Here is a 26,202-nt window from a genome sequence, read left to right on the forward strand (position 1 = left end):
AAGCATCCCGTATCACCTGCCCCGTTTTCGTTTCTCTTCCACCCCCCCTTCTTTTGTTTTTGCGTGAAATGTTCTCTTGCTCGAAGAGCAGGATAGCGCAGCCCCTAATAATCGAAACACAATAGGAGAAAAAAAAGAAGACGCAAAACACTCGAGTCTTCACATTGTTAAACACAGAGATTGTAAGAGAGAGCAAGCACCAATCTGTTCTGTAGGAGTTGGCAGATACAGTAAACGTTTGCTCATTGCGAGGAAAGCTGTTCGAGGGCCTCAGAATTTGCTTATCCCACCTCTTGTCTCTGCATGTTGCATCTTGACCCCAGAAGGGGGCGTGACTGCGCGCGCACATCCGCGCCACATTGGGGAGAGCGAGAGGGCGAGCGAACGGCACGTGAGGGAGTTGCCAGTTCGCAACGCGAGCCCTGAGCGTGCAGTGCATTCGACGCTCGCTGCATGACATGCGGGACGGAATATCTAGCTAAGGATCGTTCCAACCGTTCTCGTCCAGCCGGCGACCAACAATGGTTTTCGAATCGGTGGTAGTCGAGCTTGTCAACTACGTTCTTGGAGACTACATTGAGAACTTGGACACGTCCCAGCTCAAGTTGGGAATATGGGGAGGTGAGTTTCAATTCTCCGAGTTCGAGTCACAATAGCTTGCAGTGCTGTTATTTGGTAGCGCCGTGCAGCTGTTTATCTGTCAGCGTGCAGTGTGACAAGAACGATCGCGTACAGTGCGGCGTGTCGGAACCACTTGCACCAGATATTTTCTATTTTTTACCTCGGTGCGTCATGGAGCTACAGCTGTACGCACTATACCGAAAGAACGCTTACAAGCTGCGCACGCCAAGAGAGTAAAGCAACACACCATGGAGCAAAAATTCTTACACCGTGCACAAGAGGAAGCAATATGTCGAAGTCGCGTGATCACCAGCACTGTTTTAGTTAGATGTGGTTCTTACAGAATTCCTTTTTTTTTTTTCTTGCATAACGGCTTGAGCTACTTAACCGCGCATGTCCCGCACGCTGCATAATTAATCGTTCCAGGCACATGTGCATCATTGTTTTGTTGTCTTGTGCATTCCTCATAGTGTAAATTTGGATTCGAGGCTACAATAAACGTGCCAAAGATAAGTTAGTTATCTGTGCTTCATTTGCGTTCATTCTAGCGTACACACCCAGCTCCAGCACACACACCCCTTCTCCCTAGGCCATCAATGGCTCTATTTAAATAGAGACCAGAAGGTGCCCATGCAGCACACCCTTGTGACGCGCTTAGTATGCGATGCTCTGCAACCACACTGTGCATTTTCTTGTTTGTCATATTCTACTCCTTTGTATAGACAGTATAGCTGCTTGTCATGCATTTACACAGCAGTGTTAGTGCCATAGTCAGCATGTTATGTTTGTCTAGACAGGCTACATCCTGTGTTGTGTGCTCTTGTTTAGACGTGCTTCCTACTTATACATGAGTCACTGTTTCAAATTTATCTGTAATGATGTTTAATGGAATTGGGGCTGTCACTTTAAAAACCACATTTCACTTAAGAGCGCGAATGCTCATGAAAACAAAAAACACAGTTTTCATGACTTTAAAGAAAAATATAATTACCACAAAACACTTGATTTTTGTACATGCCACAGAGCCTGGCTAACAAGTGAGAACAGATGACCACCTCAGAGAGTCTATTTTTACTCATCTGTTGCATACATGCGAAAGTTTGAAAGATATGTGTGTGGTTGCATTGTCCATTTGGGCCACTTTCAGTGCAACACATTCCTGGCTTTCCATTCTGTTGAATGCCATCATTTTTACCTAGTGTAACATCATATTCCTATATTCTATTGAAAGATCCTAAATATGTTATGTTTTAAAGGTATAATAGCATGAATTGAAACATCCATAACACAAGAAAATGGCCCAGCAAAGCTGTGCCTGGCCTTTCTTTGTGGTTGTCTAAATCCACACTACTACGTATTTCTTGCATATAAACTGAATGGCCTGAGGTCAGGTTCTCGTGAACATTGGTTTTGACATGTTTGATGTTTGGTTTATGGATCAAACGGCTATGGGGATACCTTAGTTGAGTGGAACGGAGCTAAGCAATTTGTAATGATCTAGAACACATAGGTGGTCATCCAGTAACATAATTGAAGCCAAAGATAAGTAATCATAGTCAAGGGTTGTAGAGAACTGGATTAACTGACGAGATTATGAAATATGCTGGTAGGTCCAGTTCTCACCGAGTATGGGTATTTGAAGATCTGTGGGAAAGGCTTTTGTCATTGAGGCTACTGCTGAAGCTCTGGTTGTACCAGTATAAAGAAAGCCATGTTTCTGGTGCTCAAGTGGCCAGCAACTCTAACTAATTGCCCTTAAAATATTTTCCTTCTTATATTTTCCTTCTTGTACCAGTTTGGAGCAAATTTTTAAAGCAATACTAATGCTTGGGTCTGTCTTTATGCAGGAGACATCAATTTGAAAGACCTGGACATCAAGCAAAGTGCCATTGATGATCTTGATCTACCTTTCCGTGTCGCATACGGTCACATAGGTATGTTGTCACTTGGCTTCCTGGCACCCGGTGTGGCTACTCGGCTTGTAAACCCCCTCCCTTGCCTTCTTTCTCTTGCCACTCCCTTCTATTTCTTAACATATATTTTGTATAGTGAATGTGAAATAATTTAGAAGGGCAACGCTCTTCATTTTTACAGTAATTTGGCATTTCTTTCTGTAAAAATAAGACAGTGTGATGACATTTTTGACATCTGACATTTTGTAAACATTCTGGAAAATTGCCCGCTAGGCACTGAAAACTCTGAACCCACTGTTCGCAGCTAAAATATTATACATTAACCTCTCATAGCCATAATTTATTTACCTGTAAAAAAAAGTAACACATTCAAATTGCAGTTAGAAATACTTGTAGGTGACGCACGAACACTCAGAATTGCTCTCACATCATGTACTACAACAGGCGAGGTTCATAGACACGTGAAAACTGAAACAGGCATCTAGCACAAAGCAATACCTTAGTATTCGCATGTTCTCGCACTGTGTACACTTGGAGTTGGCAGGTGAACTGTCTCGCATCTTATGGCAGCCTGTAAAACGGCCAGTATTGCAGAGTGGCGACTTCAATTTATTCCCCTGAATGGATGTAGCCGCATGAGTTCCATGGAGTTCTCACCCTCGTTGGAAGCACCATGTGCAAAGCATTGTTTTCTGAACCAGAGATCACGACACTGCATGTTTTTGCTGGTTGACCAGACATATCAAAATCAAACTATCTAGCTTAACTGTCCAGTGTGGGTTTCTGCGGCCAGATTTCGTACGGCATGTAATTGTGACAATAAGTTAGAAGTTAAAATGACATAAAGTAGACAATGCCCTGCACCATACAAACAATGCTTATAGAAAAATATGGTTACTATTGCTTATAACTGAAGCGTTCAATTATGTTCATATGTTCAAATTTTCCTTTAGGCATTAGCATACATTGATGGTAAGCAATTCGCTCCAAAAAATCTTTTCATTTTTGTAAAAAAAAGAAGTATTTAATTTAATAAAGAAAAAATGTCTCCATTTCACCCTGTGAAAGTGGATGCACGACTGAGCATGACCGACGTTAGACGATGTTAGACAAGCATCGTCACCACAAGCGAAGTATGGCATTCGTGCACCCACGTGTGCAGTAGTGCAGCACATGCCCATTCCTTATTGGGCTAATTCAATTTTTCAAAGTAAATTCCATCAGAGAATTCGTAAAGTACAACTTGCACACAAGCAGCAGACATGATAGCTGTGGATTGTAATTTGAATATATGATAAACCATATTTCTGTCACACGGAAACTGAAGGATAAAGCCCTTTTCCAACAGCCATTTGAGGGCTGTTTGAGTGGCTGCGGTTGCCAGGTGGAGTTTTTGGACAGTGTTTGCATAATAGAAGCTTTAGCATGGCCATTATTCGGGTAAATGCAAGTGGACTAGGCACTTTACTGGATGAACAGAGGTGCATACATGGCTGGCCTGCACGGTGCAGCCACCTGGTGGTGCAGAGCTCAACCAGACACAGGGCTAATATTGCAATAACCAAGTGTGTTCTACTTCGCGGCTGGTGTGAATTTTTGGCAGCGGCGTAATTGCATTGCTGCCAAAAAATTATGCCAGGAGCAAACTAAAATACATTGGATTGCTGCAATATTAGCTGTATTTGTCTGGTTGAGCTCTGCACCACCAAGTGGCTGCACTGTACAGGCTGTTTGTGCATCTGCTCATCCAGTAAAACAGTTGTCTGCTTGCATCCATCCAAATCCCAGACAATCTAAAATTGCCTAATGTTGATTACTGTCACAGCACATGCTGTGCATTAGATGCAATAGGCAAAGTGCCCATGCATCAAGGATGGATGCATTGTGTGCACACATATATTATGCACGTGTACGCAAGTGCAGTGTACATCCTCATCCTCCTAAGCCCTCCATCAAGCGCTAGTGCGTTATTGAACTAATTGAATTTCTCAAATTGCATCAGAAAATTCGTAAAGTATGATTTACACACACGCTGCAGACATGATAGCTTTGGATTGTAATTAGAATATACGATAATAATGGCATTGTCACGTGACAACATTGCCTGATGATGTAATCTGATGATGTTGTTATGTCAGACATGAGTTGCAAAAGAGGGAAAATGCCTTATTTAAATTCTCATGATAATTTCGGCTCGAGACACTAGAGTAAAGCACATAATCATCAACGTACGACCTAATTTTAACCGGAAAGTTTCAATAGCCTCAACAACATCATTAATATAAACAACGAATAACAATGGGCCCAGTACTGAGCCTCGGGGGACTCCTGAGATACATTGACATGAGATGGCTGCGCACTATTAAAAGCTAAAAATTGGGTCTTTGAGTGCAAATAACCATTTAGCCAATCTAGCAGCTTAATGTCAGTAACAAATTATTTGAGCTTATGAAGCAGCTTGTGGCATATTCTGTCAAATGCAAATGGTGAAATATTTATTGATACAGTTTATGTAAAGGCTGAAGTAAGTGAAAATATACTTTTCAAATTTTGATTGGAATTATGTACTTTTGGAGGTATGACTATCATTACTATTGATGACTATCGTCTGCTAATGCTTGGCCGCACCCCCCTGCATAGGAATCAAACTTTGGCCACAATCACTGCCATAACTGTCGGGTCTTGCTAATTTTTATTAGTTTTGAAAACTCGGCTAGCCTCAAACCATGTAAAACTTAAAGGTCAGACCACAAATACGCTTGCCAGTGCATGCTTACCCCTGGCCGCTTCTCACTAGACTTCATGGCAGGCTTCGCTTCCTATTGAGCTATTGCTCATAATGCGCAATTTGTATGTGGTTACTATCCATTGATCAAGCTGGTGCAGAGGGAAAGTAAGTGGTTCGCACCGCATAGCATGGCCAGACTGGAGCACATGAGTTGTGAGCGCACATTTCAGCTCTGTTGTGTACATAGTTAGCTATTACAATTGCATGTGGCCACGTCTGCACCGTAGCTTAGATATTGTGGCCCCCCGCAGGGGCGTCTGCGCAAGCAGGCGTTTGGTGTGTTGCGACACCACGGACCCAAGCACATGGGGGTTGGACCCTCCCGCGTGTAGCCGTGCGCGGCTTAGCCGTGTCTGGGGAAAAGGGGATCCTGAGGGTTGAGCCGATGCTGGGTGTTTGGACCTTTAAGGCCCCCCGGCGGAGGCAACACACCCCTTTGGCCTCTGCTTCACATAGACGGCACCCCCGGACTGACCCACCCGGGGGAAATCGGCAGTCGCCTTTTCCTGTCTCTCTCTTCGCACACCTTCGTCTTTCTCTCTCACTTTTAGTCTTTCCTGTCCTCTTTTTCTTCTGATAACTTCCAACTTTCCTGGCGGCTAGGGTTAACCTGGTGTGCTATGACCTACCTTGGTTATAACATATGTGGTTATAGCGACGATGTACAGTTGGCATGGTAGGGTTTGCTTCACCGCATACCCTGCCGTGTCCCCTTGTTGGGCTCGGTGGTGGGTGACTGGCATCGTCGCTGAATACACAACACATTTCATGGGAACTTCCAACCCCTTCTGTACCGATCGTCCCTCTAAAAGGGGGCGCACCGATGCTACGTTTCAGTTTTTTCTAAAAGGCACTCAGACTTTCCCTAAATTTCATGTTGTCCACAGTGACAAACCCGACAAGAAAGCAAGAACTATTTCACCATTCGTTGTCGCGAAGCATCTCGCAGAGACCATTGGAGGCGGCTATAAGATTACCAAGCTGGCCAGTGGGGACCTGTTACTAGAACTAAAAGACAAAGCACAACACGACAAGCTAACAAACCTTGTACAACTTGGAGACATCCCTGTCAGTGTGACAGCACACCGAACCATGAATACAGCCAAAGGCGTAATCTCTGACATAGACTTGATGGACTTGACCGATGAAGAACTCCTGGAAGGATGGAAAGATGAAAACGTAATAAGTGTACAAAGAATAAAAATTAGACGTGACAACAAGGAACTGCCAACTAAGCACCTGATTATTACCTTTGGCTCTAGCACACTACCAGAGACATTAGAAACTGGATATACCAAACTCAGAGTACGACCATACATCCCCAACCCGCGACGCTGTTTTAAATGCCAGAGGTTTGGCCACGCTTCCCAGAGCTGCCGAGGGCGGCTAACATGTGCAAAATGCGGCATCAATGACCACTCCGCAGATGACTGTAAGGCTGAGCCCCGTTGTAGCAATTGCAACGGTGGCCACCCCGCATATTCTCGATCATGCTCTGTCTGGAAAAAAGAAAAAGAAATAATTACGATAAAGGTAAAAGAAAACATAACTTTCAGAGAAGCACGACAACGCATCTCACCAACATTTGCACAGAGCACATCTTTCGCCGAAGTGGTACGTCGGGGGGCAGTACCACAACGGCACTTGGCGGACGCCAGCGCCACGCATAGCGAGCGTGCGGCAACGCCACCCGCCCCCACGGTGGGAGCAGCGAAGGCTGCCCTACCTCTCCCGAATTTGTCCACAGTGGAGGCCTCTGCTGGTGCTGGCACCAGTCAGCCCAGCTCCGAGGTCAAGACAATCCCACCAACCACCAGGACGGTGGGCTCCAAGGCCTTGTCTTTAGAGACAAGGCCTTCGCGTAAAACACACCGCTCGCAAGAGCGCGTGTCCAGTGCCTCTCAAGAGGCCATGGACACAACACCCAGTCAGAAGGCGCAGTTGACGCCTAAGGAGCGGCGCGACATTGTCGACCGCTCCAGGAAAGACAAAACTCCAATTACAGGGCCTCAAAAGGGCGCTGTAAGCTAAATCAAGCCCTCTTTGACACATAGCACTACATTTATTTTAATATGGATACACTGATTATTCAGTGGAATATCAGAGGCCTGCTTTGCAACCTCGATGATATCCAAGAAATCCTTAAAGAACTAACTCCAAAAGTGCTGTGTGTCCAAGAGACTCACTTGAAATCCAATCATAAAAACTTCCTACGTCAGTATGTTGTTTTTCGGAAGGATCGCGATGATGCCCTCGCATCATCCGGCGGCGTAGCCATCATAGCTGACAAATCTATAGCCTGTCAACACCTACGGCTACGAACACCCCTTGAGGCAGTGGCCGTTCGTGCTGTACTTTTAAATAAACTGATAACCATTTGCTCTTTATACATACCGCCGCATTTTCAGCTTCACAAACAAGAATTCCAAACATTAATAGATCAGTTACCCGAACCATATCTTGTGCTTGGAGATTTAAATGCACACAGCAACCTATGGGGCGACTCGCGCTGCGACGCGAGAGGTCGCCTGATTGAACAATTCCTTTTTTCTTCAGGGGCATGTCTTTTGAATGGGAAGGAGCCCACGTATTACAATCTGGCAAACAAAACATACTCCTCAATAGATCTTAGCATTGCATCTCCAACTCTTCTACCCCACTTTAAATGGAAAGTTATTAAAAACCCTTACGGGAGTGACCATTTCCCTGTGGTTCTAAGCACACCAATGTCTAATGAATGCCTTCCACAACTACCTCGATGGAGAACTGACTCAGCTGACTGGGAAAAGTTCAAAAATCTTGCTACTTTATCCTGGGACGACATGTGTGCTTTAGGCATAGACGCTGCGGTTGAATATTTTACGGCTTTTCTCCTTGACACCTCCTCCAAATGTATCCCTGTAACAAGTGGATTGTCCACAAAACGCCGTCTTCCGTGGTGGAACGATGAGTGTCGAAAAGCGCGAAAGAAGCAAAACAAGGCATGGGCTTTACTTCGGGATTCTCCAACAGCAGAAAATCTAGTTAATTTCAAGCAGGTCAAATCCCAGGGTCGGAGAACGCGGCGACAAGCTAGAAGAGAGAGTTGGAGAAAGTATATATCGGGAATTAACTCATACACTGATGAAACAAAGGTTTGGAACAGAGTGAATAGAATAAACGGTCGACAGCCTTACTCGTTGCCTTTGGTGAATACTCAAGGCGACAGCATGGAAGACCAGGCGAACTTTCTTGGCGCACATTTCGAACAGATATCCAGCTCGTCGCACTATTCTGAAACATTCCAAAGGTACAAAAAGCAAATAGAAGGAAAACCACTAGACCGGAAAAGCACAAAATGCGAGGCATACAATAGACCTTTTTGCATGGCAGAGCTTCAGGCAGCCCTAAACAGCTGCAACAAATCTGCCCCCGGTTCTGACCGCATCTTATATGAAATGCTAAAACATCTGCCGCCTGAAACACAAAAAACGCTTCTTTGTCTTTACAATTCTATATGGTCGTCCGGCCAAATTCCCTATGCTTGGAAAGAGGCCATCATAATTCCTATATTGAAATCGGGTAAGGACCCTTCTTTGGCAAATAGTTATAGGCCCATAGCTTTGACGAGCTGCTTATGCAAAGTTTTTGAGAAGATAGTAAACAGACGCCTGGTACATTATCTAGAAATTAACAAGAAATTAGATCCATATCAATGTGGCTTTAGAGAAAGCAGATCGACGACAGATCAGCTTGTACGCATGGAAATGTACATCAGGGAAGCGTTTGTCCACAAACAGCTTGTGTTATCAGTGTTTCTTGACATGGAGAAGGCGTATGATACTACGTGGCGCTTCGGGATCCTTCGGGATCTTTCTGCAATGGGCATTCGCGGCAACCTGTTGAGAATAATTGAAAGCTATCTCTCTAACAGGACATTTCGTGTTAGAGTTGGCAACGTACAGTCTCGACCATTTTTACAGGAGACAGGTGTACCGCAGGGTGGAGTACTGAGTTGTACGTTATTTATTGTTAAAATGAACTCCCTCCACACCGTATTGCCTCGCACACTCTTCTACTCCGTCTATGTGGACGATGTACAGATAGGGTTCAGGTCATGCAATGCTAGCATTTGCGAGAGGCAGCTACAACTTGGCTTGAATAGACTCTCAAAGTGGGCGGACGAGAATGGTTTTAAATTGAACCCCCAAAAAAGCACATGTGTCCTATTTTCAAATCGGAGAGGTGTATTACCACAACCAGACATTAACCTTAATGGAGAAAGACTAACTGTTAGCCCTGAACACAAATTCTTAGGTGTCATCCTCGACACAAAGCTTAACTTCGTTCCCCACCTAAAATATCTTAAAGAAAAATGCCTCAAGACCATGAACCTCCTCAAGCTGCTCTCTCGAACAACATGGGGCAGTGACAGGAAGTGTCTGCTGAGCCTGTATAAGAGTCTCGTACAGTCACGCCTCGATTACGGAGCCGTGGTGTACAACTCCGCAACTGAGAGTGCGCTAAAGATTCTCGACCCAGTTCACAACCTCGGTATACGACTGGCAACAGGCGCCTTTAGAACTAGCCCTGTTGAAAGTTTGTACGTCGAGGCCAACGAATGGTCCTTACATCTACGCAGAACATTCTTAAGTTTTTCATACTACACTAAGGTAAAATCAGACACCGAGCACCCATGTCATTCCATTGTTAGCGACCTGTCTGCTGCCAGACTTTACAGTAACCGCCCACGTATTAGAACTCCTTTGAGCCTACGTTTGGAAGCAATGGCAGAAGAAACAAACATCCATCTCCCAGAAAATATCTTAATGCCTCCCACTCGCCTTCCACCGCCTTGGGATTGGCAGACCATTAACTGCGATACCTCGTTTATCGAAATAACGAAACATGCACCTGAGGCACACATACAGTCACACTTCCTCGAACTCCAAGCGAAGTACTGCTGTGCCGAATATTATACAGATGCTTCCAGATCATCTGCTGGTGTCGCGTATGCAGCTCTTGGGCCATCTTTTTCCACCTCGGATTCTCTAAATCCCAACACAAGTATTTTCACGGCTGAGGCGTACGCGATACTCTCTGCTGTGAAACATATCAGACAAACAAATCTCAATAAGGCCATCATTTTCAGCGACTCATTAAGCGTAATAAGGGCCTTAATGAGTTTTCGAAAACATAGGAATCCTGTTTTTAATAAACTGTACATAGAACTATGCTTAGCTTTAATATACAACCAAAACATCGTCCTATGTTGGGTACCTGGCCATAGGGGCATAAAAGGCAATGTAGCTGCTGACGAAAGTGCAGCGTCAGTTGTCTTTAATGAAACGGATGTTAATAGACCCATAGCAGCAACAGAACTTAAGCCCTTCTTACGCCATAAACTTAGGAAGTACTGGCAACATCAATGGGATAATGCAGTACAGAATAAGCTACACGTTATCAAACCAAAATTAGGAAACTGGATAACTGAAAGAACAGCAAGGCATAAGGAAGTACTTCTGTGTAGATTAAGAATAGGACATACGTACGCCACTCACTCTTACCTTTTGACGGGAAGCGAACCCCCTACATGTCCCAAATGTGGCAACAGGCTTACAGTTATTCATGTTCTCATCCAATGCACTGAAATAGAGGCAGAAAGGAAAAAGTACTTCCCCTCCGCTTATCTCCAACACATACCATTACACCCAGCATTTTTTCTGAGCAACGAACCCCTTTTTACTTTTGGAACAGTATTAAACTTTTTAACTGAAACTGACACCCTAAATGTAATTTGGCCAGGCTACTTGTAGCACGGCCTCCACCTGGAGGTCGTAGCTGCAATGAAACCATTTTCTAGAGCACTTGCCTCCCAGCCCTTGCTTTCAAGGCCTTGCTGAGGCACTAGTGCTACAGCCATTTGTTGTTTTACTGATCATCCATATCTCATGAAACATCTATTTTCATCGCAGACACCATCAATCACTGTCATGTTTTTAGACTTGTATTTTACGCACTCCTGAGCGAATGAATTTTAGGCCCTTTTACAGCCACATTGCATCACATGTATATTTTCCACCTTTTAGCGAATATTTTTAGGCCACTATGCAGCCATGTATCATATACTCCCCACAATCAACACCCACATATCATTGACAAGCACAGATCATCGACTTGGCGCTCTTTGGCCACATCTGGCCCTTGTGCCAATAAACTCTACAAATCAATCAATCAATTAGATATTGTGGCCGCCATGATGAGCCCGCTTGCTGAGCTTCTGCAGCTCGCTGAGCACAACAGCATGATCTAATTGGTATCTGTGGCTGACATGACTCAAGGCCTGAGTACCAACATGTGACGAACAGGTTGTTTGCTTCCCGAGTTGCACATCCTCAGCATGTGTCACTATAATATTCAACATGAGTATGGAGTGCGGTATCTATCGCTTAGCCGATGTGTGCGCCGACGATGTACTCACATGAGCGAACATCAAGATGAAGTTTGTTTAACCCTCTCAAATTGTGTGATTGTCATAGAGAAAAGTGTGTAAGAAAATGTGCTGCTCATGTCAATCGGTGCGAGAATAGCTCTGCGTAGCTATCTAGGGCCCTTCAGCACAGAAACGGTATGAAACACCATGAACTCAACCATAAGCTGAGGGATAGCCTCTGAGCTTTGCACATTGTAAGCACAAAAATGAAAGGTAGTAATGTCTGTGTGAACATCCAAATTCAAATGTGAACTGCATGGCACGGCGACGTTCAGTAAGCGGAGCGTTGTGGGCACCACCCCGCTTCACCATGGCTTTTGCAGTGCAGGGCATTGATGAAGGATCGGGAGCATCGCAATAGAGATCATAGGTGATCTTTGATGACCAATAATTCTGTTTCTGCTGAACGCATTGAAATACTTTTTGTAGCAAGCGAGAAGAAAGGTGGTTAACCGAAGGGCCCAATTTTTATTAGTCATATCATAAGAAGCCAACAAACACTGACGCCAAGGACAACATAGGGGAAATTACTAGTGCTTAATTAATGGAAATAAAACTGGATGAAAACACAACTTGCCGCAAATGGGGAACGATCCCACAACCTTCGCATTACGCGTGCGATGCTCTACCAATTGAGCTACAGTATCGCAGTGCCGTTTCCCCATCCACTTTCTTGGGTATTTGTTTCCTAGTAGCTATATAGTGCCCTTTAGCACAGGTAGAGCATCACACATGTAATGCAAAGGTTGTGGGATCATTCCTCACCTGCGACAAGTTATTTTTTCATGCGCTTCCATTTCCATTAATTTATCGTTTCCTTATTTCATTTATTAAGCACAAGTAATTTCCCCTATGTTGTCCTTGGTGTCAGTGTTTGTTGGCTTCTTATATTTTTGTACCAAGGTATTTTTGAAATAGTCGGTTTTAACAGCAATGCATTTCTTGAGTTCGATAAAAAGTGGTACAGGATTCCTCTAAGTAGATTTTCTTCAATAAAAAAAGTTTTCTTGCCAAATTGCTTTTATACGGGGATGTGAATGTTGTGAAATTTATTTTGAAGTGAAATTACAATGTGAATTAATTTTCTTTAGTTCAACCAAAACACGAATTTGTGAACATTTGACTCAATTTTCAAAGCACTAGTTGGTTAAGTTAGATATTTTGATATACTCCTTGACGAAAGTACTAAAATGGATAAATAGAAAAGCTTACGAATACAACACTTCCCAGTATATTTAAATAAAGCATAGCATGCATAATAAGGAATGCCTTTACTAAACGCTTTAAAGTTTTAAGAAATTTTTGTTTGAGGGAACTTGAAAAAGTTATAAAAATCTGACGTCCTACCCATCTTAAATGGCCAGCCATTTATGCCTTTGGAAATGGACTAGCCATGTTCCATAGCTTGTGGGGTTCTTACCTGTGCTCTTGGGACAAAGGAACAACACAGTAGTGCAAACAATTACAAGGGCATTTATTGCACTTTTCATAGACTAATGCCTGCTAGCCAAGTTGCTATCCACAACATGCCAATGGGCTTGCAACAATTCGCAGAAGTCCAACTCACCGCGACTGGATAACGAGCGAATATGTTCGCCCTATGCTGGACACCAACATCTGGTCGCTTGGATGTATGTTCATGAGAACGGTGGCGCATTCAAATGATCGTGCTCATCCATTCCGGGGTAGGCCTCACGAGACTGCCTCACAGAAGCGTGAATCGGCGCACGCGCAGAACGTCCGCGCTGCTTGCTGACCCTGTGGCAAAAAGGAAGAGCCCTCTCCTTTTTACGCCCAAGTAACCCCGCCGTTGGGTGGTGTTACCAGAGCAACACTCGCTGTGCAGGGTGATATGGGCTGCACTAGTTTTTAAGTGAGGGAAGCTCACAGTAAAATTGAGTATGAAGACCGACTGAGGAATATGGAAGAAAGTAAATGGGCTGGGAGAGTGTTGAGGTATCTGTACAGGAAAAACAATGATTCATAGCAGAGGAAGAGAACTAGGAAGCTTACCAGCAAGTACGTGGCCTGTAGGGTGGGCAACACAGCAACAAAAAACGTGAAACGGAAAGTCAGAAAGGCTGAAATAATCTCTGGGTGGCGGCAATGGAAAATAAACCTGCCATGAGTAACTACTTAAGAGGAAAAAACGAAATCAGGAAAGAAACAATTTATGACAACTCAAAGGGAAGCTCATTACTTTTCGAAGCGAGATCTGGATGCCTTAGAACACACACCTATAAAGTGAAATATAAGAAGGAAGAAGCATGTGCTTGCTGCACTAAAGCTAGGGAAACTATGGAGCATGTTTTATTAGAATGTGAGGACGTCTACCCAGCGGTCACTTTATGCACCACGGGCCTCCTTGAAGCCCTTGGGTTCAGCAAGAGCAGTGGAAAAGTAAACATGTCCGCAATAGGGATTAGTAAGAGGCGATTGGAGGATTGGTGGAAGAAAAGTAGAGAAACGACAAAAAACGGAGACATAAAAAAACACAGTTTGCAATAGGGGATCAGAAAATTTGGTTGTGGGAGTTTGTGTGTTTTTTTTGTTTTTTTTGTTTTTTTATTGTTTAACCTAGGTAGGACATTAGGCAGTATAATAGCAAGAGCTTGGTGGCACAACCTACCGCCCCGTTCCAAAGGGGACACGCATAACATCCATCCATCGCGCCATCTCTAGTACTACCCTGCAAGCATACCGACCGCAGCAGTAAAGCCACGCGGCAAAGCCGGATTACAGGAGCAGGGAGCTATGCGAGAAAACAACATATCAGGGGCACGTGAGACTCGCGCATCGCCACATCTCCCAACCTTAAATCACTACATATTTTGGCGTAACATGTCACACGGTCTAACATCAACGTGTGCTTTGCGAACAAGGTAGTACGTGCAACAGTGGCCGTGCCGAGGAAGTGCCCACACGCTGTCCATAACATGCGAGCCGACATTGTCCTTGGATACAAAGCTGGCGTCCGCTGGTCACAGCAGCCGCTCTGCAAACTCGACGGCACGATTCCAGGCCTGGACTCCGGAAACGGTGACGCAGTAGTCGGTACGACCAAGTGTCGCTTGCGCCGACGTGCCGTAGTGGCGAGAGCCGCAGTAGCTGTTGGTGACCGCCGGCTCTTTTCTCTGCCGCCGAGGGTTGCAAGCCAAATACAGGCGGCCGCCAGTGTCGCTGCACCGAACTGGTCACAGCATTACCATGCCCGGGGTGGCTCTATCGTAGTCCGGAGCAGTAGTGCAGACGATATGCTGGTGACAGCATATCAGGGGTGACTCCACACGCCGCGTACACTCAACGCACTCGGCAAGCAGTAAAGTAGTGCAAGGGAGATAAATTCTGCATGCCCATGTGGTGTGATGTTCAACTCGACTAGCAAAAGATTGGGCGGGCTACTCAGATACTAAGTTCACGTGAACGAAGCTCGCTTCCTTTAGTTGAACGAATAATTTCAATTCGTGCGAGGCTAACTAGAATGAGGGAAGCAAAGTGCAACACCTCAACGCCACGGTCCACCAGGTTGTGTCCCTCCACATGCGACAGGCAGCTTCGTAAAGCCTTATCGCTACCTGGACAACAACCGGCATCCAAAAAACAACACCCAAAATGGCGCAAAACAGGCAGCCGCGAGAAGACGTCAGCTCTATTAGGTGGTCCTACCCCGCTCGGTGTACAAAGTATCCGAGTTGACGGCGCCCACCGTCCCAGATGGTGTAAGTGTCGCCTGGTGCCAGGCCGAAATACCAGTCAGCCCGTAGTGCCACCTGTGGCCCGCGGCCACCCGGCTCCCAGAGCCGCAACTTCATCAGAGTCAGAGATAGAAGAAGCTATTTACATAAGAAATTTGGACCACCCACAAGGCTTTCGTACTCACTCGCTTAAGGCTTGCCAATGCTCCGCGGGTGCTAAGCCTCACTCTCCGAGGATGTAGACCACGTGGCTCTCGTACCGACGAATGTCATTTTAAAAAATCATTTGCGAAAAGGCTTAGCAGGTTGAAAAGTTCAAACACACTACAGCCACCGTTACCTCGCTTAAGAAAGCATGCCGCCGACGCTAGCGATCAAAATCCACGCTGCAGCCCTACCCTTCGGTTCAAAAAAAGGTCTCGAACGAAGCAGAACTGTTAAAATTATTGTTCGATGCCCCAAGAGGAACACGTTGGGGTGCCGATGGGCGCGCGACAAATCGCGGAAGTCCGACTCACCGCGACCGAATAACGAGCAAATATGTTCTCCCCATGCTGGACAACAACGGCTGGTCGTTCACGCGTACGGTCACGCGAACGGCAGCGCGTTTGAATGATCATGTTTGTCCTTTTCGGGGTAGACCTCACGAGACGATCTCGGAGAAGCATGGATCGGCACACACGCAGGATGTCCGCGCCGCTTGCCGACTCCGAGGCAAAGAGGAATTAAGAGCCGTCTCCTTATTGCGCCCAAGTAACCCTGTCGTTAGGTGGCGTTAGCAGAGCAACACTCGGTGTAGTTATAGTGAAGCAGCGCAACACGCCCCGAGTGAGGTGACGCTGCAGCCACAGGGGCGCCAGCGGGCGCAAAGGGAGGGGCAGCGGACATATGCTGGAGTCGAACGGTTCGCACGCAGAAGGGTCCTGGTGATAGGGGACTCCAAGGTGGTGAGGGCTGAGCAAGGCATGATGGCGAGAGTGAAGGCGGACGAGCGAGTGCAATTGGAGGCGCAAAATGGCAAGGGCATGGCGGAAGCAATGACCAAGGCACGGGAAGTGGTAGGGGACAGCAAGGGTGGTAGGGGACAGCAAGGAGAGTGACAGCTTGGTCATTATGCATGTTGGGCTCAATGACGTGCTTAAGGGGAGAAGCCAGGACCTTGAGAGGCACATTGAGACTGGGCCGAGTAAGCTTAGAGAGGCCTCCGGGAGGGTGCATGTGACCATACGCACTATCCCAGAGGTCCAAGGCCAGACTTACCAGGTAGAAAGGAGGGTGGTTGAGGCCAATCGGGTCATTAGGAGTCTGAGCGGACGACTCAGGTACAGCGTGATGGAGGTCAACAGGGACATGTACGGAGCCGGCTTCCGGCCTTTTGTGCAGGATGGCATTCATTACAGTAGTGCCACTGGCAAAAGGATAGGGGGCAGGATGGGTCGCCAGGCAGCAGCTCTTTTAGGAGGACCGAGAGACCTGAAAGAAGCAGTGTAGGCGCGGACGATTCGAGGCAGGAGCCACAAACAAGCAAACATTGGTACTGTAGGAGAGGTGACAGGAATAAGCACCAGAGCCAAATTAAGTCAGACATAAGGTTCATTAACATGCAAGGTGGAAGAAATAGGCTAAAATGGGAGGAAATCAAAGAACAACTAAGGCAGGAGAACTTAATGGTTTATGGGTTTCTAGAGACACATCTTAGGGACATGGAACAACTGCCCTGTAACCCTGATTATGTATGGGAATACTGCAACAGAGTGCAGGGTAGCAGAAAAGGCGGGGGAATTGGAGCACTCATTCATAAAAATATGAATTGGCAAAGTGTCGAACAGGAATGCAAGGAACATTTGTGGCTAAAAGGAAAAGTAGCATGGGCGAAAACACTTCTAGGCTTTGTATACCTTTGGACAGGATCAAATGCTAAAGAGGAAAACAAAAAAATGTTGGACTGTATAGCAGCGGACATCAATGAGCTAGGAAAAAAATGTGAGATAATTGTTTTAGGAGACATGAATGCGCATGTTGAAAATATGGGTGGGTACAAAGACTCCACAGGTAACATGCTGCTGGATATGTGTGAGAGGCTTAACTTAGTTGTCTGTAACTCTACTGAAATGTGTGATGGGATCATAACATGGGAGGTAGGGGGTCGACACTCGACAATAGAATATGCGTTAAAGTCACATAGTATGTACGATAGATTAGGAGCCATGGTTATAGATGAACAGGGCTCCAGAAGTATAGGTAGCGACCACAGTCGTATCAAGTTAAGCTTTAAGAGGGTAATTAAAGCACGAACAACGCGTGAGGAAGACCAAGTGGAAATAGCGGCTTTACTCAGAAGACCAAGTGGAAATAGCGGCCAAACAAATTGAAGAGAAAATATCAGAGGGTACTGAAACTGATTGGACTTACCCAAAGTTAATGATACCATTTGAGCATGAGCTAGGTAAGGCGCGAGTCAGGAAAACAAGGCAAGGGATACGAAAACTCAAGAGCTGGTGGGGTGAAGAGGTTAAGAAGGCCATAAAGAAACGTCAGGAAGCCTCCAGGGAACACAGGTATACCAAAAGTAAGGGAGAACCTGATGCAGAAGTAGAGAGGAAATGGGTAAGCTACATAAAATGCAGAAGGGAAGCATCCTATTTGATCAAAGAGAAAATCAAGACAGGAGGGTCCCAGTGGCTGTCAGAAATAAGCAACAAAAAAGATAAACAGGCAGCTAGGAAATTCTGGCAACATCTGAACTCCTTGGGTAATAGGACAAGCCTAGAACAGAGGTATACAGTAACAGCTCAAGGTACTCGGTTAGAAGGAGAGGAGGAAATGGAGCATATAGGAACCATGATGAGGGAGAAAGTTACAGAACAGAGAAATAGTACATGCAGTATGTCGGAGAGGCATAGCCCAATCAATCCATTGCTTTCGCTTGGACAAAGAGAGTGGGAAAGGGCTGAGAAGAGGGTACCAAGTAGCACATCGGTAGGCCCCGATGGTATTCCAATTATGTTAATAAAGAAATTGGGCCCGAAATCTAAGAAAGCATTAAGGGAGGTGGTGAGCAAAATGCTAATGGATGGTAAAGTACCTGATGAATGGAGGCTAAGTAAAATGAGAATTATGTATAAGGGAAAGGGGGACAAAGCTGACATAAATAACTACCGGCCTATAACAGTGACGTCAATGGTTTGCAGGGTGGTTTTGCAGATTATAAAGGACAGACTGCAGGCATGGGTAGAGAACGAGGGGGTACTTGGAGAGCTACGAGCTACAAAATGGGTTCCGGAAGCATAGGAGGCTAGAAGACAATCTGTTCTCACTAACACAGTGCATTGAAATAGCTGAAAAGGAACACAGACCCCTATAGCTGGCTTTTTTGGATATCAAGGGAGCCTATGACTGTGTGCTTCAAGAGGGCTTGTGGGGCATTCTGGAAACTTTAGGAGTGCAAGATGGAGTAACCAATTTCTTAAAAGATGTCTGTAAATGTAACTGGGTGATTATACAGTGGGACAAGCAGGTTTCGGAGCCTGTAATGATTCGGCGGGGGCTTAGGCAGGGGTGCCCATTGTCACCTCTGATGTTTATGCTGTACCTACAAGGTGTAGAGGCCAAAATGCAGCAAAGTGGACTTGGCTTCAACCTATCATTTTTCAAACAAGGAAAATTGATTGAACAGTCATTACCAGGACTGATGTACGAGGACGATATTGTATTAATGGCTGACAATGCAGAAGATCTGCAGGGATTGGTGGACATATGTGGTACAGAAGGACAGATTAGGCTTGAAGTTTAGCAAAGAAAAATCAGCAGTCATGATTTTTAATAACATTTGCGGCGAGCATAATATACAGGAGGCCACGCTAGAGATAGTCGTTAAATACAAATACCTTGGGGTGTGCATAAATAATGGCATTGAGTATCTGACAGAGTACAAAAAATATCTTGACTAAAGGTAACAGAAGTGCAGTGATTATGAAGAGTAGGGCACTGTGGAACTACAATAGGTACGAGGTATACGAGGGATATGGAAGGGGGTAATGGTTCCAGGCCTGACTTTTGCCAATGCACTTCTATGTATGAGAGCTGAGACCCAGCAACAGTTGGAAACTATATAGGCAACGTGGTGTGGGTAGGCTCGCTCTGGGAGCACATGGCAAGACACCAAATCTTGGGGTGCAGGGGGATCTGGGATGGTCTACTTTCAAGGGCAGAGAGGCTAGTAGCAAGGTAGCATTTTAGGAGCGATTGAGAAAAATGGGGGAAATGCGGTGGGCTAGGAAGGTTTTCAGTTACTTATACACGAGGAATGTTGTCACAAGGTGGAGGAAGCGAACTAGATAATTGTCAAGCAAATACTTGGGCAGCAGTGGGGGGACAGGTAAGGAATCATCCGTCAAGAAAAAGGTTAAGGAGACAGAGAGGGGTATGTGGAAAACAGAGATGCAAACCAAATCAGCATTAGACGTTTAAGTGAGAAATAGCCAAAGAAAATATTTACGATAACTCTAAGGGAAGCTCATTGTTGAAGCAGGACAGGTGTACTGCGGACTAAAACGTACCGAGCCAGATACCAGGAGATAGGTTTGCTGTGCGGGGCATGTGGAGATGAGGAGGAAACGGCTGAACACCTGATACTTGCCTGTAAACAACTTCACCCTGCAGTTGAATGTAACAGGGAACTATTCAAAGCTTTAGGTTTTAAAGACAGTGAAAGTAAAATAGACTTTGAACAGGTAGAAATAACACAGGCTATCTGAGTGGTGGATAATATCAATGCAAAAGTAGAGGCAAACTATTTCAGCGGGTATTTTGAGTCTGTCTGTTCTAGGGCTATGCCTCAGGAGTTGCTGGATTATTCATGCCCTGCATATGACCTGACGCCTGAGATCGTAATAGACGGCTATGGAGTTCTAAAGCTTATGCAAAATCTAAATAGTACTAATACTGTCCCAGGCCTGGATATTATCCCAAACATTGTCCTCAACTTGTGGTAAAGCGCAAGAGAGTATGTAGGACAACAGAAGGGGACAAACACACATTGCTACTAACAACTGAATTTTTATTGCACATGTGTTAACCGTGTGCAATAAAAATTCAATTGTTAGTAGCGCTTTGTCTTCGTCCATGTGCAATAAAAATTAAGTTGTCAGTAGCACTGTTTCTTCGTCTCCTTCTGTTGTCCTACATGCTCTCTTGCCCTTTACCTCAAGTTATGCAGTACCAACTAGCCCACCAGTCTTATAAAATATAATATAAATAAAAAATATAATATAAAGTTCAAAACAACTGTTGTTTTGAACTTTATATTGTTCTTAAGTCTTGAGCCCCTTTCCTATGTGTGTTGTGAGAACATCTGTAATGCGAAGACGTTGGTTTGTATCCTACCTGCGGCCAGTTTTTTCATCAGCTTTCATTTCCATTAATTTATCATTTCTTTAATTCACTTACTAAGTAAAAGAAATTTCCCCTATGTTGTCCTTGGTGTCTTTGTTTGTTGGCTTCTTATGATATGAATAATAAAAATAGGGCCCCTCAGTTCTCTTTCTAGTCGACCATTGCATTACGAGTGTCTCAAATCTGGCAGCAATGGTGTCTTCAGGTAGCATGCGTGGGTTTATTGACCAGTTGCTGTCACCCCAAAAGATCATGTACTCGTGACACCTGCAGCCGTAAGGGTGTTCCGCATCCACCGCCTAGGTTTTTGAGTGGTGCCACGCTGGCTAACACTCCCAGGGTTGGTTCTAATAGTAAAACAAATACACCAGAGAGTGGACAGGAAAACAGTACCGCAGTAGCTCAATTGGTAAGAGTATTGCACACATAATGTGAAGAGGCGGGTTCAAATTCCATCTACGGCCAGTTGATTTTCATGCACTTTCATTTTCATTAAGTTATCATTTCTTTACTTCAATTAGTAAGTATAAGTCATTTCCCCCATGTTGTCCTTGGTGGCTTTGTTTGTTAGCTTCTTATGATAAGACACACACACATGCACGTGCAGGATTAGGGATTCCCAACCAGACTGATAATTCTGTCGAAATGTTGAACTTCAAGTCTACACACGCATGCGAGAATGAGAAGAGAAACCGAGGGACAAAATTTTTATTGGTCAAACCGTATCATGCCAACAAACAATGACACGAAGAACACCACAGAGGAAGTTATTTCTAGTTCTTAATTGTAGTAGAGAAATGGTAAATAAAAGAAAGTGGATGAAAGAACAACTGCCCGCAGGTGGGATACGAGCCAATATCTTATCATTATGCATGTAATGCTCTTGTCAGTTAAGCTACCGGGGTGCCATTTTTCCGTTTACTCTCTTGGGTGTTCGTTTCTGTCTGCTAGAACTAACCCTGGAAGTGTTAGCCAGTGCCATCACTCACCACCATGGCAGTAGATGGACAACATCCTATCTACCGCAGGCGTTGCATAGTACGTGAACTTTTGGGGTGAGGGCAACTGGTCAATAAATCTGCTCATGCAACCTGAAGGTATCAGAGCTGCTGGATTCGTGACCCTTGCTATGGAATGAATGAGAAGACGGGAAACCGAGGGGCACGCTTTTTGTTAGTCAAACCATAAGAAGCCAACAAACAATGACACAAAGGACAACACAGAGGAAATTATTTTTATTTCTTAATTGAAGTAGAGAAATGATAAATAAATTGCAATGAAAGTGGACGAAAAAGCTGTTTCTCTTCAGTTTGGCCCTCAGTTTCCCAAAATTGTGCCCCTCGGTTTCCCTTCTTCTCGTTCATTATATAGAGAGGGTCGCAAATCCGACAGCTTTGAAGTCGTCAGGTGGCATGTGTGGGTTTATTGACCAGCTGCCTTCACCCAAGAAGTTTGTGTGCTACGTGTGCGTTAGATAGGATACTCGACATCCACTGCCATAGTCATGAGTGGTAGCTCTGGCTAACACTCCAAATGTTAATTCTAACAGACAGACATAAAAGATACCCTACAAAGTGGATCATAAAAACTTGGGAGGATGCTTAAGCTTCGCCTTTAAGAGCGGAATGCGATAGCATTAAAAGAATCTTGACTGCATCTCATGCGTCCCAGCAATTGCAGCTTATGGAACCGTAATGTTTCTGGAAACGCTGGTGGCGAATGCTATGCATAAAGGCGAATTTCTGGTTCTTTTTTTGATCGTGTTGCAAGGAACCGAGCAAGAGCTCCACTCCTTTCAAATTTTGGTTTAACAGAATTGTTTTATCGTATATTCACGTTACAATCTGACACTATAATGTCTGTAGGTTGTGTATAAGTCATACCTTATGAATACCTTATGACACATTTTACTTTGAGAAATTCAGTTAGTTCAATAGTGCCTATGCAACACATGGAGGGCCTGCGTGGTTTGAAACAATTTTTTTCAGCCATGGCTGCCGACGCTAACACCAACACGGGATTTTCTGTGACATGTGGCCCTTAACGCTATCACGTTAAAATGTCGCCGTGGTAGCTGGTAAGTGGTAAGAGCAACACACACATAATGTGAAGATGTGGGTTCGTATCCTACCTGTGGCCAATTTTTTTCGTCCACTCTCATTGCCGCTTATCATTTCTTTACATCAATTAAGAACAAGTAAGAACTTTCTCTGGGCTGTTCTTTGTGTCATTGTTTGTTGGCTTGTTATGGTTTGACGTGTGTATATATATATATATATATATATATATATATATATATATATATATATATATATATATATATATATATATATATATATATATATATATATATATATATATATATATATATATATATATATATATCTTTTCTTTCCATTGTATTATTATATGCTAGCTTTGATGCAGCTCTTGTGGGCCCTTATTCATGACGTTTCAGGCTACCACTGATACTTGCACTTGTCATTTTTATTTTTTTTTTGGTCATGTACGTCTTTATAGACTGCAGCGTTTGACTTTGCTATTTTAGCATGATTTATTCATCCTTTGTATTGTTACTTTCTCTACTGTGATGCCTTTGGGCAAATGTAGGCATCAAAATAAATAAATAAATAAGAAGAAGAAGCCCAGCGGAGGGTCTTTAAAACGGTCACATAAAGAAGAGCAAGTCTAAGCCACAAATGCGCATCACCTCTCGCGTGGTGTGGCTAGAGTCATTACATATGCCTCTTAATCAGTCATTCAGCTGTGCCGAGCGCCAACATTTACCGCATTCAGCTGTGATCTGAGCAGAAAACAAAGGCAGGAGGGACAATCACAGCACAGCCGCTGTTCAGCAGGCTGCACCCAGGGCAATGTTCCCCCCCTTGTGACGCCACTGTTTCCTAGTACACAGTGCCTCCTTGTTGCACTTTACGCACATGTTTTATTCGTGAGCATTCCACAGTACTAAAGTGTTGCAGTTGTTGCTGAATTTTATATGTTGTGTACGGATTTGTGCACGTAATGCATAATGCTTAGGAAATGGAAGGCACTCTCTCATGGTGTTACAGAGGTGGATTTTAAGTGTAAATAATATTTCTTGCCCCCAAAAATACAACCATGCTTGCTTGAGTGGCAATTTTGGGTTGCAATGAAGCAAGTATGCGCATGACGAAGGGTAAAAAGAAGGACACTGACCACTGAAAGAATACAAGAAAAGACGTTTCGGCTCCCCTGACGGGAACCTTGTTCACAATGAAATCAAAGACGTGCGTCAAAATGTTTGTATGGCTTTAAAACATGACGTAAGCAGCACATGTAGATGGAGGGGAGGGTTCCGTCATACCGGTTGAAGGTGCTATCTGTCATTTAGATTAGGAGGAATTCCAAGTGGTGTCTTGAAGTCAAATTTCTTTCTTTTTCTAATATCTAATATTCTAATCACAGATAGCACCCTCAACTGGAATGACGGAACCCTCCCCCCAATCTCCACGCGCTGCTTACGTCATGTTTTAAAGCCATACAAACATTGTGCCGCACATCCTTGATTTCCTTGTGAACAAGGCTCCTGTCAGGGGAGCCGAAACGTCTTTTCTTGTATTCTTTCAGTGGTCGGTGTCCTTTTCACCCTTCTTCATGATGCCTCCCCACCAGACGGGCTTCCGTCAAAACCTCGACTTCAAGTATGCGCATGTACTACTTATTTAGAATAGGTTTACTCTGACTCAACATAATTTATAAAGATGCCACCTGCATAGGTCGCAAAATGTCTATATCCTTTTGTTTTAATTTGTTATGTCAAGTTGGAGTAAACCTATTTTCAAAGATGAATTCACCCGGATTTTGGAACATTTGTGCTAACTTTAGTAACCTTTCTTGCTTTTTCAGAAAAGCTCACATTGAAGATACCATGGCAGTCATTGTACAGTGCTACTTATTCTGCCATGGTGGAAGGCATTTACATGGTCATAGTTCCAAAGTCAGGTAAGTCCTCTGCTTCTATGCTCCATTCCTTGCACATAGTTATTCAAAAGTTGAAAACTGTAAATGTTGATAGCTTGCCTTTCACAAGAGTGATGATTTGGGCTAGTTAGTTGAAGATCAACATGTAGAATGAACAGTGCGGACAAACATGGCTTATGGAAGATGACAACATAGGCGAGACTGTCAACTGGTGCTTTATTCGAAGGAATGGAAATATATACAGAAAAAGAAAAGCCAACATCAGCCAACAGGTAGTCAGCGTCAAGAAAACGCAACAAAAGCTTTGAGTTATCCGGCGCCAAATGAGGCAAGAGCTACAGCCGGCTGGCATCTATGTGTGCCAAACTGCATCACGTGGGCAGACTGAATGCACCTGTAAACAAAGAAAAACAAAGGCAAGGATAACAGACAACAAAAAGAAGGAACTATGTAACTAAAAAAAAAACAACTAGAACTGAAGTAAAGGGATGGGGCAGTGGTAAAAAAGGTGCGTGGCTGGTGTCAGTGGGCATAAAGATTAATGGGGATGCTAGTTGTCGAGATATAGAATCTCCTTGTCGTACAGTAGAAGCCATGCAGAAGAGTAACTCATGCGGAACCTCTATTTTGAATGATGCTCGCTTCCCAGATTTCACGTGCTTGCTGTTCGTGGCATTTGTGAATTGTGGAAGTTCTATCAAACAGAGGTGAATGCCCGCATGCGTTAGAATGCAAGGCCGAAGTGCTGCCTTGTGTGCCTTTTAGCAAGTTAGAATGTTCACACAACCTGTCATTTAGACACCTTCCAATTTGCCTCTCATAGCTTCTTCTACAGGTCAGGGGAATTTCATAAACTGACATTCGTCTTTTGAATTTGCAAATACCGTGCACAGTGAACCCATGCGATTTTGGAAACGTGCATAATTGAAACGAGAGGTTATGCGGTGCTATTATGCAGTCTGTTTCACGGCATGACAAGGAAATCCAGTATCTTGACAACTAGCATACATTTAAATTTTTAAGCACATTGTCACCTGCCACACTTTATTTTATAATTGTCGCCATTAGTTCTGTTTTTCTTTTCTTTTTGGTTATTAGATGTTGGTATTAGCTTCTTTGCTTTCTTCACAAGTGCCTTCGGTTTGCCCGCATGGTGCGGTTTGGGATATTTGCTGGCCAGACGTAGCTCCTGACTTATTTGGCGCCTAATGACTCGCAGGTATCTTTATTATTTTTTTTGCATTGGCCATGATCATTGCTTTTCGCCTTTTTTTCTATATACAATATATTTCCATTTCTTCAATTAAACTGTCAGTTCATGGTGCCCATGTTGTTGTCTTCCATAAGTCCTATTTT

General features: G+C 44.3%; 1 protein-coding gene across 2 annotated transcripts in view; it reads left to right on the forward strand.

Moving 5' to 3' along the window:
* The first annotated feature begins 361 nt into the window (after positions 1–361).
* Vps13 (vacuolar protein sorting 13C) overlaps positions 362–26,202 on the forward strand; it is a 240,439-nt gene continuing 214,598 nt past the window's right edge. For both annotated transcript variants that reach the window (XM_070536982.1, XM_070536983.1), the window contains exons 1-3: positions 362–621; positions 2,469–2,555; positions 24,772–24,867. In XM_070536982.1, the coding sequence (XP_070393083.1) occupies positions 522–621; positions 2,469–2,555; positions 24,772–24,867 (283 nt within the window). In that variant the 5' untranslated portion in view covers positions 362–521. The remainder of the gene's footprint in view (positions 622–2,468; positions 2,556–24,771; positions 24,868–26,202) is intronic.

This window comes from Dermacentor albipictus, chromosome 4 (assembly GCF_038994185.2).
Source record: "Dermacentor albipictus isolate Rhodes 1998 colony chromosome 4, USDA_Dalb.pri_finalv2, whole genome shotgun sequence".
In the NCBI taxonomy this organism is placed as follows: domain Eukaryota; kingdom Metazoa; phylum Arthropoda; class Arachnida; order Ixodida; family Ixodidae; genus Dermacentor; species Dermacentor albipictus.